The 16,953-nt window shown below is 46.7% G+C and overlaps 7 protein-coding genes across 7 annotated transcripts; 4 read left to right on the top strand and 3 right to left on the bottom strand.

The window, feature by feature from the left end:
* Positions 1–90: 90 nt before the first annotated feature.
* GL50803_0024279 (uncharacterized protein) lies at positions 91–2,472 on the bottom strand (the record flags this gene model as incomplete). The annotated part of the gene is made up of 1 exon (XM_001704347.1): positions 91–2,472. One exon carries the CDS (start codon positions 2,470–2,472, stop codon positions 91–93), a length of 2,382 nt encoding a protein of 793 aa, XP_001704399.1.
* Positions 2,473–2,538: 66 nt separating this feature from the next.
* On the top strand, positions 2,539–4,899 carry GL50803_0016149 (Mlh1-like protein; the record flags this gene model as incomplete). The annotated part of the gene is made up of 1 exon (XM_001704348.1): positions 2,539–4,899. One exon carries the CDS (start codon positions 2,539–2,541, stop codon positions 4,897–4,899), a length of 2,361 nt encoding a protein of 786 aa, XP_001704400.1.
* Positions 4,900–4,937: 38 nt separating this feature from the next.
* Positions 4,938–8,855, top strand: GL50803_007648 (SMC6 protein; the record flags this gene model as incomplete). The annotated part of the gene is made up of 1 exon (XM_001704349.1): positions 4,938–8,855. One exon carries the CDS (start codon positions 4,938–4,940, stop codon positions 8,853–8,855), a length of 3,918 nt encoding a protein of 1,305 aa, XP_001704401.1.
* Positions 8,856–8,860: 5 nt separating this feature from the next.
* On the top strand, positions 8,861–11,293 carry GL50803_007649 (DNA ligase (ATP); the record flags this gene model as incomplete). Its single annotated transcript, XM_001704350.1, has 1 exon — positions 8,861–11,293. One exon carries the CDS (start codon positions 8,861–8,863, stop codon positions 11,291–11,293), a length of 2,433 nt encoding a protein of 810 aa, XP_001704402.1.
* A 120-nt stretch (positions 11,294–11,413) lies between these two features.
* GL50803_007651 (uncharacterized protein) lies at positions 11,414–13,831 on the top strand (the record flags this gene model as incomplete). Its single annotated transcript, XM_038046337.1, has 1 exon — positions 11,414–13,831. One exon carries the CDS (start codon positions 11,414–11,416, stop codon positions 13,829–13,831), a length of 2,418 nt encoding a protein of 805 aa, XP_037901532.1.
* On the bottom strand, positions 13,782–14,933 carry GL50803_007652 (Translation initiation factor; the record flags this gene model as incomplete). The annotated part of the gene is made up of 1 exon (XM_001704351.1): positions 13,782–14,933. One exon carries the CDS (start codon positions 14,931–14,933, stop codon positions 13,782–13,784), a length of 1,152 nt encoding a protein of 383 aa, XP_001704403.1.
* Positions 14,934–15,008: 75 nt separating this feature from the next.
* GL50803_007653 (Kinase, NEK) lies at positions 15,009–16,913 on the bottom strand (the record flags this gene model as incomplete). The annotated part of the gene is made up of 1 exon (XM_001704354.1): positions 15,009–16,913. One exon carries the CDS (start codon positions 16,911–16,913, stop codon positions 15,009–15,011), a length of 1,905 nt encoding a protein of 634 aa, XP_001704406.1.
* Positions 16,914–16,953: the final 40 nt, after the last annotated feature.

The following is a 16,953-nucleotide window of genomic DNA, read 5'->3' as shown; positions in this document are numbered from 1 at the left end:
TTGCATAGACGCATGAGCAGCGCACTCAAACCCAGACGCACGTTGCAGGGCATGCACTTGATTGTGCCCGTGCATGCTACTACGGGTAGTTTACTGAATGCGGAACTCTACAATGTCCTCCTTGATATGAATATTGGACACGCCCCTGAGACAGGTCTTGATCTTATCCTCTGAGAGCCCGTAGGTCTTTGCAAGGTCAATTAGATAGATTGAAGATACCACTGCATGATAGTTCATTATCCAAAACTTTAGTGACAAGACCTTTATGGCTTCCTCTAAGCACCTTTCATAATGTGTATTGTAGTACCTTAAACAGCGCCACGTGGGGCATGTGATGATTGCGCTTATGGCCCCGTCATGGTTGTTGTGCGATAAGCACTTGAACGCAAGAGCAATAGCGTACTCATATGGAGTGGCGTTAACTTGGCGACCGACGTCAACGAGCTGCAGAATCTTCTGTAAAACTAGCCTCTGAAGAGGGGTCAGGTGCTGGTTAGCCACTGTGTGTGCCCGGTTATGAAGTAGAGCGAACTTACTACAGAGCGTAGATAGAAGGCAGGCGGCCTCTATCAGGTCGCTGTCTAGCCACGATACGATGCTCTCCGCTTCGAAGGCGTGCACAGAGGGTAGAAAAGGGGATATCGTCTGGCGCTCGCCCTTGAAAAGACTGCTGATCAAAAGGAGATGCGTTGAGGCCTGATGCATCCGGCCATTGGCGAATGCCTTGATTCCAATGCAGTAGTGCAAGCGCAGAAAGATGTAGTCTATGTCAGTATGATTGAGTGCCAGGAGACTGACTTCGTCGGTGTGACGAGAATCGCGCACTTTCCTCGCGTCCTCCACGGTACGCTCTTGCTCAGACATGAAGAGGTCATATGTGTACGGTGACAGCTCGTTATCGAGGGAGCAAGCGATGGCCAGCCTAACATACGATAGCTGCCAATGCCTCCTCTCCATAACCTCGTCGTACTTGTCTCCGCTCTCTGAAATGCCTCGATCTTCACTAATAGCCTCTTTAGTGAACGGAAACGAAACTCCCTCTCGTGGGGCTTTACGGGTAACCTCCTCGGTGATCTCCGGCAAGGGAATAGCTGCATTGCCAGCAAGAGAGCCTGGACGTTGGGTTCCTGCTACGTAAAGCAAATATAGATACTTGGACCTAAAGAACACGTGCCCAGCCAGATAAGTAGTGAAGATCTTAGAAGCCTCTGGGAAGGTTCTGGTAAACTCTGCCCTCAACAGCTCACTACTTTGGGGGACAGGCGCAACATCGTCGCTGCATGTGGGCACCAGGGTCAGAGGGTCAACAGATGCGGACTTAGAAGCATTGGAACAGGTACTGAGAACATCCCCATAGCGCACAGTGGCAGAGCATCCATCGCGCAACAGATTCTTAGCGTAGTTGGCCACAGTGCGAAATATGGCGGACTCTAGTTTCCCATTGGTGGAATAATAAGATATGAAAACAGACAAGTAAATGTAGTATATTACGTCCTTCAGCTCATATAGATTACTCAGGCTGGACAGTCCCGTCAGGAGTCTAGTAATAAATGGTGTGGACAAGCTCGGCTCCTGAGCAGTGCTATCATACGTCTGTCCCAGCAAGCTCTTGTTGTCATTCTGCTGCAAAAGCGCAAGGATGCACCTTAGGCATGCCTGCACATCGGAGGGGTAGTCCACACACCCGCTTGCAGCCAATCTCTCGAGAAATAGGACGTATGCATGTAAGATATGCCGGGGAGAATCAGAACGAAGAAGGTGTGCATGCAACTGGGAGAAATTATGCTTGTTTATGTGCAGAGTCGCCACTTTGAAAATCTCATGGCCTGAAATGGTCAAAGTAGTGGCTTCCTGTGCATTTGGTGCAGCCACTTCATCTTGAACAATGGCCAGATGCTCATCCTCAGACTCAAAAGATATTCGGAAGAAGCTCAGTATCCTTGCTACGTTCAGTCCGTCATCCCTTTTTATCTCCACCATGGGGACCATCGCCCCTACTGCCTGAGCCTCTGAGGCATCTTCTAGCTGCTTCTTTAGATATGCATCATACTCAGCACGCACATAAGAGACCACAGGCCGGTTCTTCTCGTCTTCAAGAAACGTCTTAAGCGCGTTGAAATACTTCCGGTTAGATCTCGCTATGGTGGATGCTCCGCTTGATGAGCATTCAGCAAAGGTTTCCAAAACACGATGCATGGCTAGAAGCCAATTTCTGGGCATCTCGCCGCGCAGCATGCGATGGTACTTTCCAAAGGAGTCGCTGAGGGTTGAAAAGGAGGAATATATGATATCCCATCTTCCCGTTTCGATGGATTCTGCGATGGCCTCTACACTTTTATTGATGACTTGATGGGCTTGCTCTTCGGGAGTGGCGCGACTGGTATCCTCAGACGACTCCTCGCTGTCCGATCCGAGATACTTCGAAATAAGAGACTCCGATTCCTCCTGGTCGTGGTGATAGACATCTGTCATGATCTTTTTTAATTATTGCTACTTTTGAGCCTTTTTAGGCCTTCTTGACCCTCAAGATCCTCGAAAATGCCCCCGATCCGCATTTTGGACCCCGAAACAGTAGCCAAAATGGCTGCAGGAGAGGTGATCCAGCGACCATTTAACGTTGCCAAGGAGCTGGTAGAAAACGCGACTGATGCAGATGCACCAACAATCAGGTTGTTCGTTAGCAGCAATTGCTATGATCTGCTAATGGTTTGCGACACAGGCCACGGCATAGAACGGACAGACTACTCCCTCCTCTGCCACCGGTTTGCAACGAGCAAGATTGAAACCTTTAGTGACATTTACAGTATCCAGTCCTTTGGTTTCAGAGGAGAGGCTCTTTCATCTATTAGTTATGTAAGCCGTATGATAGTTGTTTCCAAAACAAAGAATCAACCTGCATACGTGGCCGTGTACATAGACGGAAAGCTTCACTTCGACCCAAAGACACTTACATCTGAGCACACTGACTTCTTCATCAGCACCTTAAAGGCGGATTCTTTCACCATAATTTGTGTTACCGATCTCTTCTATGCAGAACCAATTAGGCGTAATCAAATCCGCAGTTCGAAAACTAGTTTAGATTTGCAAGAGCTCTTAATATCTATTTCTGCTGCTAACCCTACGAGAGAATATTCTATTTCGTTTATAGATAATCCCCAGGCCATTCAAAGAGAGATTCAATCTTGGCTCAACGACACACAACACATATCCGGCATGCTATCGCTTATTTCATACACTATTGAGTTTGGAACTGCAACCCTCCACTTCAGCTCTACGACGACAAGGTACCAGCGGTTCCTCCAAGTATTGACTGCATTATTAAGTCAAACTAAAGGTTGTGGGACCGAGCCGCTGCAGGTTCAGTCTCTCGTCAAGCACTATCCTTGTGATACATGCAGAGAGCTATCTTTCTACTTCGTTGATCCAGTAGATCATTCACGACAAGACAAACGCCTTATTAATCTTCTGATATTTATTAATGGTCGAAGGGTACAGTACCCACGTCTAAAGAATGCCGTTCAGAGTGTAGTTGATATATATCTATCTGCTTTTAGCACCATTCAGGCAGGGATACTATGGATTGCAGTTGATCCTGGTGGCTGTGACCCCAATGTTCACCCTTCCAAAGAGAGGGTACTACTCCTCGAGGAAGAAGTGATATACACAGCAGTTATTGATATGCTAACACAGCACATGAAGGAGCATCATGTGAAAACAGCGGAACAGTTATTATCTCAACCTAAAACAAAGCTTCGGCCCCGATTGGCACCTACTGATAACTCAGTTCAGAAAAGCAATCGGCTGATTAATACTCTGGACTCGTCGTTCAAAGGCACAAGCAGCCCCCTGTACAAGCAAAGGCATGATCCTTCAATGGTCTCAATTCTTCGATTTGAAAACGTGCAGAGAACCCCACGTGAGAGAGAGCCACCAAACACCCAAACATCGGCTCCATGCAGTCCTCCACTTCAGCTCTCTCATCACATTGATTCCCATGATCAAGAAGGAGAGGGGAAACAAGTAGACTGTGATAGGGAAAGTAAAGAAAATCAGACTACAGACATATCTGATACTGCTATAACAGACGATGTGGTAATTATTCAACAGGTTCAGGATATCCAGGCACAGAATGCTGAACCGCTGAATTACATGGCTTTCTTTGACAAAGAATTTGGTGAGTATAGCAAGAGGTCTCGTCGTGCTTTGGCAAGTATAGGCATTCAAAGACTTATAGATAGTCTTCCTGCTGCGTACAATCCAGGCACACTTCCAGCTCTCAATAGGGATACAAGGCCCATACTGTGTGGCGCCACCACCATGTTCAGTAGCGAAGGGACCAACATGCTCTTGGGATTCCTCCAAAGCAAGGAGCTAGCTCTTATATGTGTTGATATTGGGAAATTACTGGTCGCTAAGATGCTATCCTGCTATTACAATTTGCTCAGTTCGCAGTATCTAAGCCGCGATATCTTTTATAGAGTCTCTGGTCAGGAGGTGCATTCAAAGAAGCTTGCGGAACTTCTGAGTGACCACATGTTTGGAATAAGCAATGATGCATTGGTTCTTGCTCCCCATATATTGGTGCTCTTGGCACAAAGCGATCAAAACTATAAGGAAATATTAGACATAATCAGAAGATGGGATTTGTTTCCAGACAAGAACAGCCTTGAGAGCTTTTTGAAGGAAGTCGACACAGAGTCCTGCTACACACTTGCTAAGAGCTATGTTGAATTACTGGTGAGCATTCTTATGGACCGAATTGGTCAACAGCCACCAGAACTTTGCCAAGCTCTTCAGGCGCTCTCCCCCACTCTACTAGGAGATAATGAATGGTGCTGCTATGCTCTCACAGGATATTCTGCTAGAGAGATCCTCCAATCGTTTAACAGGGTTGTTTAGTGATGCTGTGAGATTTCCAATCTTCTGCATTAAACAAAATGAACCACCAGGACAATCTTAATGCTACTCTTCCAGACGAAATTGCAGCCCTGGCGCGTCATCCAAATAAAACAGTCGCTGACATATTCAATGTTCCGAGGCACCCAGTGATGTATACTAGAACAGGATACATTCTTCGGCTGCACATAACGAACTTCCTTACACATAGAGACAAGGTGGTGGACTTTGAATGCCCGGTATCTCTTATTCATGGCCCAAACGGTGCGGGGAAGTCGTCCATCCTCCAGGCCATCCACTTTGTCCTAGGTGGAAAGGCAAAAAATATCCGTGATAACTGCGAGAGATTTTCGAATTTAAAAACAGTAGTTTGCCTAAAAGACACAAGTACAAATGTACAAACTACACAATGTTCTGTGATTGCCTACTTCTATTATGAAGGGGGCTCTGAATTTTCTGGGCCGATTATTGGATTGAAGCGGACGGTCACAAACGAAGTCACCAATTTTTTTTTGTGTACAAGCTTTCCCCCCAGCACCAAATCCACTCCCCAATTTGAGCGAATATCCTTCGAGCGGGCCCACTCTATCCTGGTTGACATGGGCCACTTTCCAGACAATGAGATCACGATGGTCTCTCAATCGAGAATGAAGGTCCTTGTGCGCATGAAGCCAGTTGATCGATACAAGATCTTCAGCACGGCCATGTCTTTTGATGAGATAGAAGCGAATCTAGCAAACTCTCAGCTCTCTTTGGAAAACTCCATCGCAGGTAGCAGGCGCATAGCAGGAGGCCTCAAGCATCTTATGCAGGATAGAAAGCGCGTTGGAAGAAGAATCAAGGCAATGAAGGAATACCATGAGGCAGACGTAAATCTCAATAAGGTGGGCCTGAAGAAGGTCGCTTTATCCATTCAGAAACACCGGGTGCATGTCCAAAATCACCGACTCGATGTTGAACAAGCAGAGAAGAGGGAGCTTGCGCAGCTCTTTGCCGAATATGAACGCCAGCAGGATGCAAAAGCAAATCTAGAGCCATATCTAAAGCGTTGCAATATAGAAATAGATGAGCTAACTGTGCATTTAGACGAAGGCAAGAAGCAGTTGATGGATCTCGTTGATGAATTAACTGCACAGAAGAGTGAGTTAGAAGCAACTGCAAGACACATTAATACCCTGGAGAGCATGATGAAGACTGGACATGAAGACGCGGCATTGCTAAAGAAGGAAATTGCCCAGCACACTGAGTTTCTCAGCAAGGTAGCAGATGCGCAGGAGTGTCTTGCCCCTCCGGAGAAGAGCGAAGAACACAAGAGGTTAGAAGCAGAGGAGCACTCTTTGCAACTGAAGCTGATGCAACTGCAGACGCAAAAGAGCAAACTGGAGTCTGCACTATTGAGCGTATTCAAGCAGAGAGAGTGGAGACAAGACAGGGAGGCAGAAGCTCGCCAAAAGTGCGAGAACGCAAAAAACCAATTGAACTATTTGCAACGACAGCTAGAGTTGGAGGCCTCTGGCACTACCGCGCCAGAGAAATGCATCAGCTCGTTGTACCCAGCAAACTATCAAATTTATACTAAAGTCAAAGCAGAGTCCTTTTCGGGTGGTGTGGTAGCCCCGCTTGCGGCATATATATGGGTAAAGGAGTCGTCATCAGCTTTTGCACCAATAATCAGACGTGTTATAGGCCCAAGCCTTTTAAATACAATAGCATATAGGGATAAGAATGACGAGCATAGGCTCAGAAATATTTTAGGCCGAAGCATACAGCTTATGAATCTCTTGAGGTCGACCATTCCTACCATGGATGAGTACAACATGCTTGTTCATGAGCTGGGTCCAGTCTATAGAGATAAGGTCCTGTCTGTGATGCAGTGCCTTGGTAATTCTTCTCCCTTCGCTCTAGAAGTCCTCCAGCTAAAGGTCCAACTATCCAGATTAGTCATCTGCGAGACCCTCGAGGTCGCACGCACTGTCTTGGAGGTAGGAAAGAAGCTGCATGTGTCTTTTCAATGCCTTCCTAAGGACAGAGAATGCATCATGTTTATCGGCGCCAAAAATAGCGTTATTATGAAACCAGCATATAGTAATCAAGGGTCAATCAAGGCCCAGAGTCTTTATTCAGCTACCACCAACCAATCAAACCTACAATCAGAGATTCAACGCCAGCAGCGCGCTTATGAGATGGCAAAGGCCGAGTTTGAGTCCAATTATTCAGTGGCCAAACTGAGCGTAATAGAGGCCCAGGAAACTCTGAAGAAGAGCGAGCTTCAAGCAGAGTTGGAATCCATTTCCGCAGAAGCGGCCCGAGTCCTGCAGACAATGGAGGCCAATAATAGTAGATTAATTCACCTCAAGCAGCAGTATGCACAAAGTGTTGAATGCTATAACGCACAGCAACGAGAGATGCAAAGTGCGAGAAGACAATTGGAGCGCTCTCGTGCAATCGTAGAATCGTCTGGGTTGAAACTCGCAACCCTGGAAAGCAAGCTAGCCGAGATGACAAGTGATCTAGAAAGATCAAATGCCTCTCTTAAAAATAAGCAGGACATAGTTGAACAACAACAAAAGACATATGATAAGTGCGAGGCTGACGTAGTTGTGCTAGAAGACAGGCTCTCAGAGAAGATTGCTCACAGGGAGAGTATACAGGCCGAAGACTTGGACAAGCAGATAAGTCAAACCGAAAATGCTATTACTACATGCAAAGCGAAAGTCAAGACACTGAGGGCTTTCTTGACCTCAGCTCAGAGCGCTACTTTGAACGACTTGCAAACATTTCTAGAAGTATTTGAGAATTTGTCCAATTTGGTACCTGAGTACAGAGAAAGGCAGGCTACTGTTTTTTCTGAGTCACTGTCACTGAGAGGAGCACAGCCATGTAATCCTCCAATTGACAACGGTTTGAGCTCTGCAGAGCATGTGGTGGACCAAAACCATTCACCGTTCCGGGAGCTATATGCGATATTGTGTGCAAACGAGAACATCGATTCCTCTTATTACAATCCTGTCACCCGCTTAGCGTTTCTCTTGGTAGATTTCCTTGCAGATTACTCCATCTTTGCCGAAGGACAAGATGCCAAAGATATAAAGAGCATTCCTGATAGCTCTTATGAAGACAATGAGCAACTTCTCATTAACATAAATAACTTACTATCTGCTGTGTCTGAAGAGATCCAGCGAATAGAGGAGAAGAAGCATGAATTGGCACAGGAATTCAATGGCGACATAGAGGCAGAAAAGCAGCATCTATTGAGGATAGAGGATGAAATCCGAGCGCAGACCAAAGAGTACACTGCTATATTGCAGGAGATATCCTCACTTGGGGAGATTGCTGTGCGGCAATTAATCAAATTGACATCTATTCGCTCATACGCAGAGCATGACATAAGCTTTCATTTTATGCAGACGTCTGAGATCACTGGTATTAACCAGCGATTGTACTTCCAGTTCCCTGCGCTCCCCGTTGTCTCCCCTAAACTGCTCGAGCTCATTGACAAGCAAGTCACAGATAGATACTACGACATATGTGGTGCTCAACTACATGCCTCGTGGAGTGTAGAACCACCAAGCAGATCACACGTCAATGTAGATGAGACCTCCGACGATGCCAATCAACAACCGATTACGACAATCGCTTCATCCAAAGGATCTATTGATATCCGATCGACTACGCGTGGAGCGACAAGCCTCAGCGGAGGTGAAAGCACGTTCATATCCCTATGCTTTATGGTCTCATGCTGGCTTGTAATAAAAACGCGATACGCCCAGATTGATGAGTGGGACGTATTTATGGATGCGACCCGCCGAAAGAGGGCCTTCAAACTAATGCTGGACGCCATCCTTCAAACCTCTGTGCAGGTGGTACTGGTGACTCCGAGCGACGTCGATATAAGCGACCTTGATGAAGCAACTAAAAAAGTTATCGGCGTAATCAAGCTTCTGTCTATACGTGCGTAGCCCCAATGCAGCTTTCTATTGATGCATTTCTGCAATCACATAGCCGTAGCAATGGCGAGCCACCCCGGAAAGCGAAGAACGTTGCTTCTTCATCCTCTACAACTCCCACAGCAACTAAGGCAGATCTTGGCACTTCCTCACAGATGAGTACTAGTAATATAGTTGCAAGCAACGGCCAGGAGGTAGAAAAGGATATTTCTTTTCCTTTTGCATCTCTGTCTGCGGCCTGGAAGCGGATAGAGGATACCACCAAGCGTCTTGAGAAGAGCCGCGAAATGGTTCAGATGCTCTTGCAAATCTACTTAGAATCTACCAAAGATATTGTACCAGCTGTTTTACTTTCTACAAATCAACTCAGAGAACCATGGTCCGACCTTCCATCTGTGTTGAACTTTGCCGAAATCAGTTTGCGTAAGGTCATTTCAAAGACCTTTGGATCTGATCCCACAACTATACAGAAGCTCATAGAGAAGCATGGCGACATAGGAGCCGTGGCGGAAAAGGTCAAAAAGTCACAGAGCGCTACATTTGCTCCTCGGAGGCCCCTTAACGTTTCCGACGTTTACCAAAAGCTTCTACAAATAGCAGACACGTCCGGAGCCTCTTCGATGGATGACAAGTCGACGATTATCTCAAACTTACTATACAACGGGACCACGCTAGATACTAGATACATCTCACGACTTATCGCTGGGAAGTTCCGGCTTGGAATTCAGAAAAAGTCCATTGTGTCCACTCTTGCTGACCTACTGTGCTGCATAATTCTATGCAAAATTAAAGGATTTGCAACGAAAGATCGCATCAGCGAGGTTTACGACACATTACTGGGTTACGGAAGGGTTCCTATCATCAAGGCAGCTGACACTGCTGTTGAGCTGACTGGGAAGAAGGGCAAAACCGGTGACGATAACCACAGCAACAAGAGTGGTAGAAAAGATGATGATCTCGATATAGACAATGTCTCTCGTAGCGATGATAGTGATGTCTACGAATACTCTAGCGATTCTGTATCTATTGGGGCTATTGGTGACCAGTTTGAGAGTCTCCACGGCGACCTCCTGTCCATTAATAGCAAGGAGCTACGCACTCACTGTCACATAGTCATCTCCAAGGCGTATAGCTCGTGCCCAAGCTTCGAGGTTATCCTCAACCAAATCATCGCTCACTGTGGCGAAGGCTCAGAGAGGAACAAGAATCAGACAAACATAGAAGGCGTGCTTGCAGCACTCTACTCAATGACCATCAAGCCAGGAGTCCCCGTGCTATCCATGCTTGCTCGGCCGACCACAAGCTACGGCGAAATCATCCAACGTATCAGTTGTGAGCAGTCCTTCAGTGCCGAATATAAATACGATGGATTCAGGGCGCAAGTGCACTACGATGCACGAGCTTCTACCAACAAAATTCAGATCTTTTCACGGTCTCTTGAGAACATGTCCAAGCGGTTTCCCGATGTTTCTGAGTCTGTTATGAATTCGTTCCAAGAGAGCAAGCTGTTTGCTGGGATGACAGTTGAAGAAAGAGAGAACGCAAACTTTGTCATAGACGGAGAGATCTGCCCCATAAATGCCGACACAGGCCTTGTTCTTCCATTTCAGTATCTGTCCCGGCGCGAAAAAGACATCCTCAAGGCACAGAAGGATGCAAAGCAGGTGAAGGAGGTGAAGACTCGAACAGAAATTGTGATGTACGCATTCGACATACTTTTTCTCAACTCCAGGGACTACTTATCAGTTGATCTTGCAGATAGGAAAGAGGCTCTTTACTATGCGTTTGCAGTCTTGCCACGCAGATTTGAGTTTGCAAGGGCAGTTACTTGCACACAGGACACCAACCTCAAAGATCTATTGGAAGAGGCTGTCCAGAACAAAACAGAAGGCCTCATAGTGAAGATACTCAGGTCTAGAGACTCGTGGTATCGGCCAGACGAGAGATCTCATGCTTGGCTAAAGCTAAAGAAGGATTACCTGGAAGACGTTGGCGATAGCTTTGATCTGGTGCCTGTTGCCGCGTGGATGGGAACTGGGAAGCGTACCGGGGTTCTTGGAGCATATCTATTAGCGTCATTCAACGAGGAGTGCGACCAGTGGGAAACCGTGTGTCAGCTTGGGACAGGTTTTAGTGATGCTGACTTAGCCGTATTTCATGACAGCTTTGTCAAATGTGGCATGAAAGAGAAGCCCGCGTCTATTGAGGCGCGGCTGGATAAGGAGCCAGATATGTGGTTCGATCCCGAGACGTCGCAGGTCTGGGAGGTGAAGTGTGCCAATCTCAGCTTGAGTATGAAGCATACCCTGTGCTTTAATCCAGAAACTGGCCAAGGGATATCCCTGAGACTTCCTAGGCTCTTAAGGGCACGACCAGATAAAAGGCCTTGGGACTGCACAAAGGCCAGCGTCATCTTTGAGGCATTCATGTCTCAACCCGAGCGCTCCTAAGAGTAAATGTCCCCGGTTTTCCTCTTGTTAATCTTCTCTGCGTCTGCCAGGCCGACTAGTCTGTAAGAAATAAAACCTACTAGCTGAAGAATTATAAGGAGGCAACATATAACGGACAATATGACTGACTCATCTTACAGCACATTAGAAAGCACCAGCGACTCTTTTGTTCAAATTAATGAGGAGGATGTGGCTCTAGATCTGCCTGCAGCCGACCTTCAGGTTTCTAGGTACGAGCTACACAGCGCTAGAGAGGAATGGACTATCGGAGCAGACTCAGAATTTAACCTACAACTCTATGCAGCAGGCCGCACGGCAACAATTGGGATTTTGGGCCCCAACCAAAGTGGAAAGACAACACTAGCTAGTTACCTTTCACAGAGGATCGCCTCTTCTGTCAACGCTTCTATGAGCAAGACGGTCAACCAAGGGCTTAAACGGACTGTGTTTGTCGAGGCCTGGCGGAGCTATTGCAAGGTGTCTCGAAATAATGCATCACCAACGTATATTGTCTTTTTCCTAGACACCCCAGGACATCCACAGCAGCTACCAGAGAGCATTTCCATTTGCTCTCGCCTAAGAACTGTCATTCTATTGGTCAATCTCTGCGCTGGGCTTCAACCTGACCATAATATGTACTTAAGTGCACTTGAAGATAGATTAACGACAGTGCATGACAGCGTTCATACTTGGTCATCACCCACATGCATTTTGGCATTTAGTAATATAGACAAATTCTGTTATGCAGAAGTCACTCGAATACGTAAGAAGGGGGCTAACCAGTGCTGTTTAATACAGTATGTTGCACTACATCTTCGTCTTCAAATAGAGGCTCTTGAGGACGCCCTTTGCAGAGACTATCCTTGGCTCAAAGACTCCATGGGCCATCAGACTCTTTTGTGCTACTACAATTGTTTGAAGGCATATTGTCTGGCAAGCGTTCAGAGATCACCTAATGATAGACTAGACTCGCCTGCAACATTTGAGCGCATTGTCAGCTCTCTCTTAAATGGTACCGAATTTACTCCAAGAGATCTAATAGCGTGCATTCCTAAATACATGTCTGCCAAACTACCAATCACTGTTACTTCAGAAAATCTTCGGCACCTTTTTTTATGTTGCTGTCCATACAAGTTATGTGCACCTTGGTCTGCTTATATCTTCTATGCACCGTCAGCACTAGTAGGCAGTGAGAGCCAATGGAGCGAGCTCCTAGGAGTAGGTGCCCTCGGGCCGCTGATAGAAGAGTCTGATGGATCCTTAAAAAGACTCTCTATTATCCCTGCCGATACTATATTCATGATTCTGATTTCACCGCAGCACAGAGGTGATACGGTTGATTGGATCAAGTCCCTTAAGCAGAAGTCTACCTTCTATCCATACGTGACACACAGCCAGGTTCCAGCCCCTCTGGTTCCAGATGCTCTGCAATTATCTATATATTTTTCTGGACTTAGCCTCCAACCTACACACCAAGCCAACGTCTTAGAAGTAAGAACAAGAGGAGAGTACACGTTAAACCTCTTCCTGTCAATTCTCTACTTGGTGGCGCAGAATTTCTTGGCCCAAAAGCTTCTGAAACAAGAGGAGTCCACTATCCAGACTCTCCCACTGCTTCCAGTACTAAGTAAGCGCGTTTCACATACATCACAAAACCCCACTCAACTAAAAGTGTATCTTGATGAACTCCGTGGTATACTTAGCTTTACTATTTCTGTAATACTACGTGAATCTCCACCACCCAAAGTCTGGGGCTACGTGACTGGGCCACAAAAGCGCAATGAGCTACTTGCCACATTGAATCCTCAAACTTCCGTGTATGATCAAATCGCAACGTTGTACGCAAATGACTTCTATAGTATCGTTGATGGAACAATGCGCTGTGACATTGTTAATTCAGGCGAAGGATCAATAGCATTGAGCAGCCAGCTGACGCACCCAAGCACTTTAGTTGATGCCTTGAAAGAGGCCATTTCCAAAGAAGCTGAGAACAGCTCAATATCGTTTTACAATCTGCAGATAGTTGTACTAGATTATAAGTGTTACCAGAAGTCCCACTACCTCCGCTTTCATGCCAACACTCTACTCACGAATGCTATAGGAAGCAGCAAGCTTCATTACATGGAGCCTCTCCTCTACGCCCAGGTGTTTATTAGCACAGGACTCTACCACACTAAAAAGGAGCAGAGCTTTCTAAGCAGCGCCCTGGAAAAGCTCAAGGATCTCCTCTGTTCAAGGCGCTGCATCTTCAAAACTGACCCGTGGATCCAGATGGCTTGCCCTATCTTTTCGCTTGCAGTAGCAGTCTTTTATATACCTGCAGGCTCTGCCCTAGGCCTTGAATCGGCCATTGAGCAGATACTCAGGTGCACAAGCGTAAACGCATATCACAGCAAACAGATCTACTTCGTACAGACAGTGGACGCCGTTCTAGACCCACGTGACCTGAAGGGCACGGTAGATGCAATGAAAAGCAGATCTGACGCATTCAAATATTCATTATGGCCTGCAGCAATTGGAAGATTGCCTTGGGCTTGAATATCCCTTCAGATGTGATATAGTAATCAATGCAATCTGGCTCGATATAGCCCGCAAGGGGGGCTTTTATTGTTACCTTTTTAAATGTGTCATAACTATCTGCATCGGGCAGTATCTCAGATGGATTGGCGGACAATATCAACGTAGACAGAGAAGAGGGATATGCAGTGCAGAACTGGAAGGTTTCGCAGAGGCAGTTAACGGGTATGTTATATATTTTAGCTGCCATGGCTGCTAGAACGGAGCCAGATGAGGCAACTGCAGCCCCGTTGTTGAAGACAAACTCTGGCTCAAGAAAGAGTACTGCAATCTTGGGAAGGAAAATCATCAAGGCAGAATCGGCAATCAGAGAAGTAGGTATTCCAAGGCTTGAAAAGTAGAGGGCTGCGTGGAGGCCATCTCGGAGCGGCTCGTTCTCCAACACTACCAGCTCAAAGCCCACCCCGCTTGCATATAGGTCAGTTAAGTAATTACATAGTTGGATGCCCGGACTGACGACCAGCACGATGTCACCGTGTATTATTCCCTGGGAGAACTTGTTGCGGATACCTCTGTACTCGTCATCTGAGCTATTCATGGCACCACGCATTGTCGGTTTAACGCTTGCTCGCGTTGTCAGGGATCCCATAAGCTCGCTTGGTGAGCAGTATCCCATGGAAGCCCCCGTGTTGTATGCCCGTGGATTTAGGTCGCATGGCTTTAGGCGTATACTGCAAATGTGTTCCTCGTAGCTATGGAGCCTGTCTATCATGCGGCTCTGCAGCCTAGGAGACATAGTAAAATCGTCAGGAGACTTGCGCTGCTCAAACAGTGGAACCGTGGACTGGATAATACCGCTCTCGTGCAGTACCTCCACTACACAGGCGATACACCGTTTGCCGACGTTGGTAATGAGAAGGTTAAGAGGCAGGAAGGATTGGAGACGAGCTATTCTGCTGTCCATCTTTAGCACAATGTCCTCTGCGGAAGAAAACTCTAACTTCTTCACCAGCTCTATGACGTATCGGATTATTAGCAGAACAACCTGGAACTTATCCTCCTTTGCGCTTTTGATCTGTTTGAGTACGTCTAGATCGTTAATGGAGAAGTCTCCCGAGCCCATTTTATTCTTAAGGCCTTATCCCTCTCTTAGCCAAGTACGGATAGCTCAACCACCAGAGCACTCGGAAACACGCGCCTATTGTTTACTTTGAAGTCTGTAATAGCCAATATACTGAGAAAGAAAGTTCATTATCTCACTCTTGGTCTCTGTTGAAAGAAAAATTGCACGGGAGACTTTATCAAGGGCGGCGCTTGCATAGTTCTTTGCTTCGTAGGGTGCCAATAGACGTATAGCTTCCAGGTTGCCTTTGTGGGCCGCAATGAGAAGTGATACTTGACGAGCTCTGTTCTCTATGTTGCTTTCTTTCTTACAGAGGATCTTGATAGATTCAATACTATTGTTCATTGTGGCGAGAATAAGGGCGGTATTGCCGTGTTTGTCTGTCAACCTTGCTTCATAGTTGATTAAAATCTCCACAGTACGTGTCTGATTTTTTTCTGCTGCAAGCATTAACGCTGTTCTCCCCATGTACTCGTCCCGCAGCCCTTTTTCTATCCCAGCGAGGAGCTGTGTCGTGCCGACAACCCCCTTACGTGCAGCACGCATTAGCGCAGTCGGATTAAGGTATCCACGTCCTGTGTGACGCACATGGCGCCCAGCCTGGTATATAAATTCTCTGCAGCCGTCTACCCACCCTGCCTCCGCAGCTAGGTAGAGGATAGTGGGGTACTTAGCCGGCAGCGTGTTTGCCTCATCCTTCATGGCCGTAAGGGATTCCAGATCTTTATTCGCTATACATTTGCAAATATCCTTATAAACAATCTTTGGAGGCCTGTACAGGTAACAACTAGATGTACTAGACGATGGAATCAGGTTGGATGGAGACCCGTCCGGCTTCTTTGGTTTGGACTGAGAGGTGGTGGATCCAGACATGTAGCTCTGGTGGCTCAGTTGTGTGCTTGCACAATCAGTGCTGACAGATGTACTCACGGAGATACAGGAGTTTGAGATTTCATCTTGCGCTATCACGGTGTCCCCGGACAACATATCGTTAGTGACAAGTGGCTTACTATATGCCATGAAAAAGTCGGACTGAGAGATGACGTGCTCCCCGTCCTCTACTAAGTCTTGTTTGTCAGGGGCTTCAAAGTATGGAGTGAAGGCGTCTAGGGTTAAGAGTTCCGCGGCAGAGATGCGCTCTGCAGGATCCATGCAGAGCATGACGGAAAGTAGGAACCGCACATCCTTATCTGTGATCACTGACAAGTCAGGATTCGGGGGATACTTCCTGTCTGGTGAGTCCATGATTAGCTTCCCGGCTGACTCTAATTGGGATAGGTAAGTCAGAGGTGTTAGAGTAAAGAACTCATAGAGGGTCGCGCCGAGGCTCCAGATGTCTGTTGTCTCTGAGAGAGGCATCCCCTTGACTTGCTCTGGAGACGAATAGTATACGTTAACTCCTGTTGCTGCCAGCTTAACGGTAAGAGTAGAGTTAGTGATTTCCTGGCAGTGTGTCATGTTCCCGAGGATGACCTTCTTCCCATTATTATCAATCAACACAGAGGCTGGTCTAATGGCCCCGTGTACCACCCTCTTGATGGAGATGGTGGTGCCAGTTGGTCCTTGATATGTCTCGTCCTTCCTTGGGCAATGCAAATAAGAAAGGGCTGTTAGCAGCTGATAGGTATAAGAAAAGAAACAGCTTTTGCTTACCCTTTTTCTGTCTTTTTTAAGAACGTTGATCAGTAACTGAAGAGATCCGTTTTCATAATAGGGAGTGGTTGTAATAATATCATTATTGGGTGCCTGCTCTGTCTGTAGTTGTGGTATAATGTGAGGATGCCTCAGAGCAGGGACGAGGGTTGTCTGCGAGTGCACTAGCTCAGTCCGTGTGCGGCGGGCCTCTGGAAGAACGATATGCCTAAATACCACCAAGTCTTTGTACTTAGCGTTGGTCCCTAGATAAAGGGTATCGTAAGGGCCGTCACTGATTTTCTCTGTAATCCGGTACCCGGATGGAAGAGATCGTAGCATAGTCATCCGCTTCTTTCTCTTCTCTCTAAAGTCTTCTCTCTAAAGC

The sequence above is a fragment of the Giardia intestinalis genome, chromosome 1, assembly GCF_000002435.2.
Source record: "Giardia intestinalis strain WB C6 chromosome 1, whole genome shotgun sequence".
Lineage (NCBI taxonomy): Eukaryota > Fornicata > Diplomonadida > Hexamitidae > Giardia > Giardia duodenalis.
The sequence above is the reverse complement of the archived record's forward strand: the minus strand, read 5'-3'. Positions and strand labels throughout refer to the sequence as shown.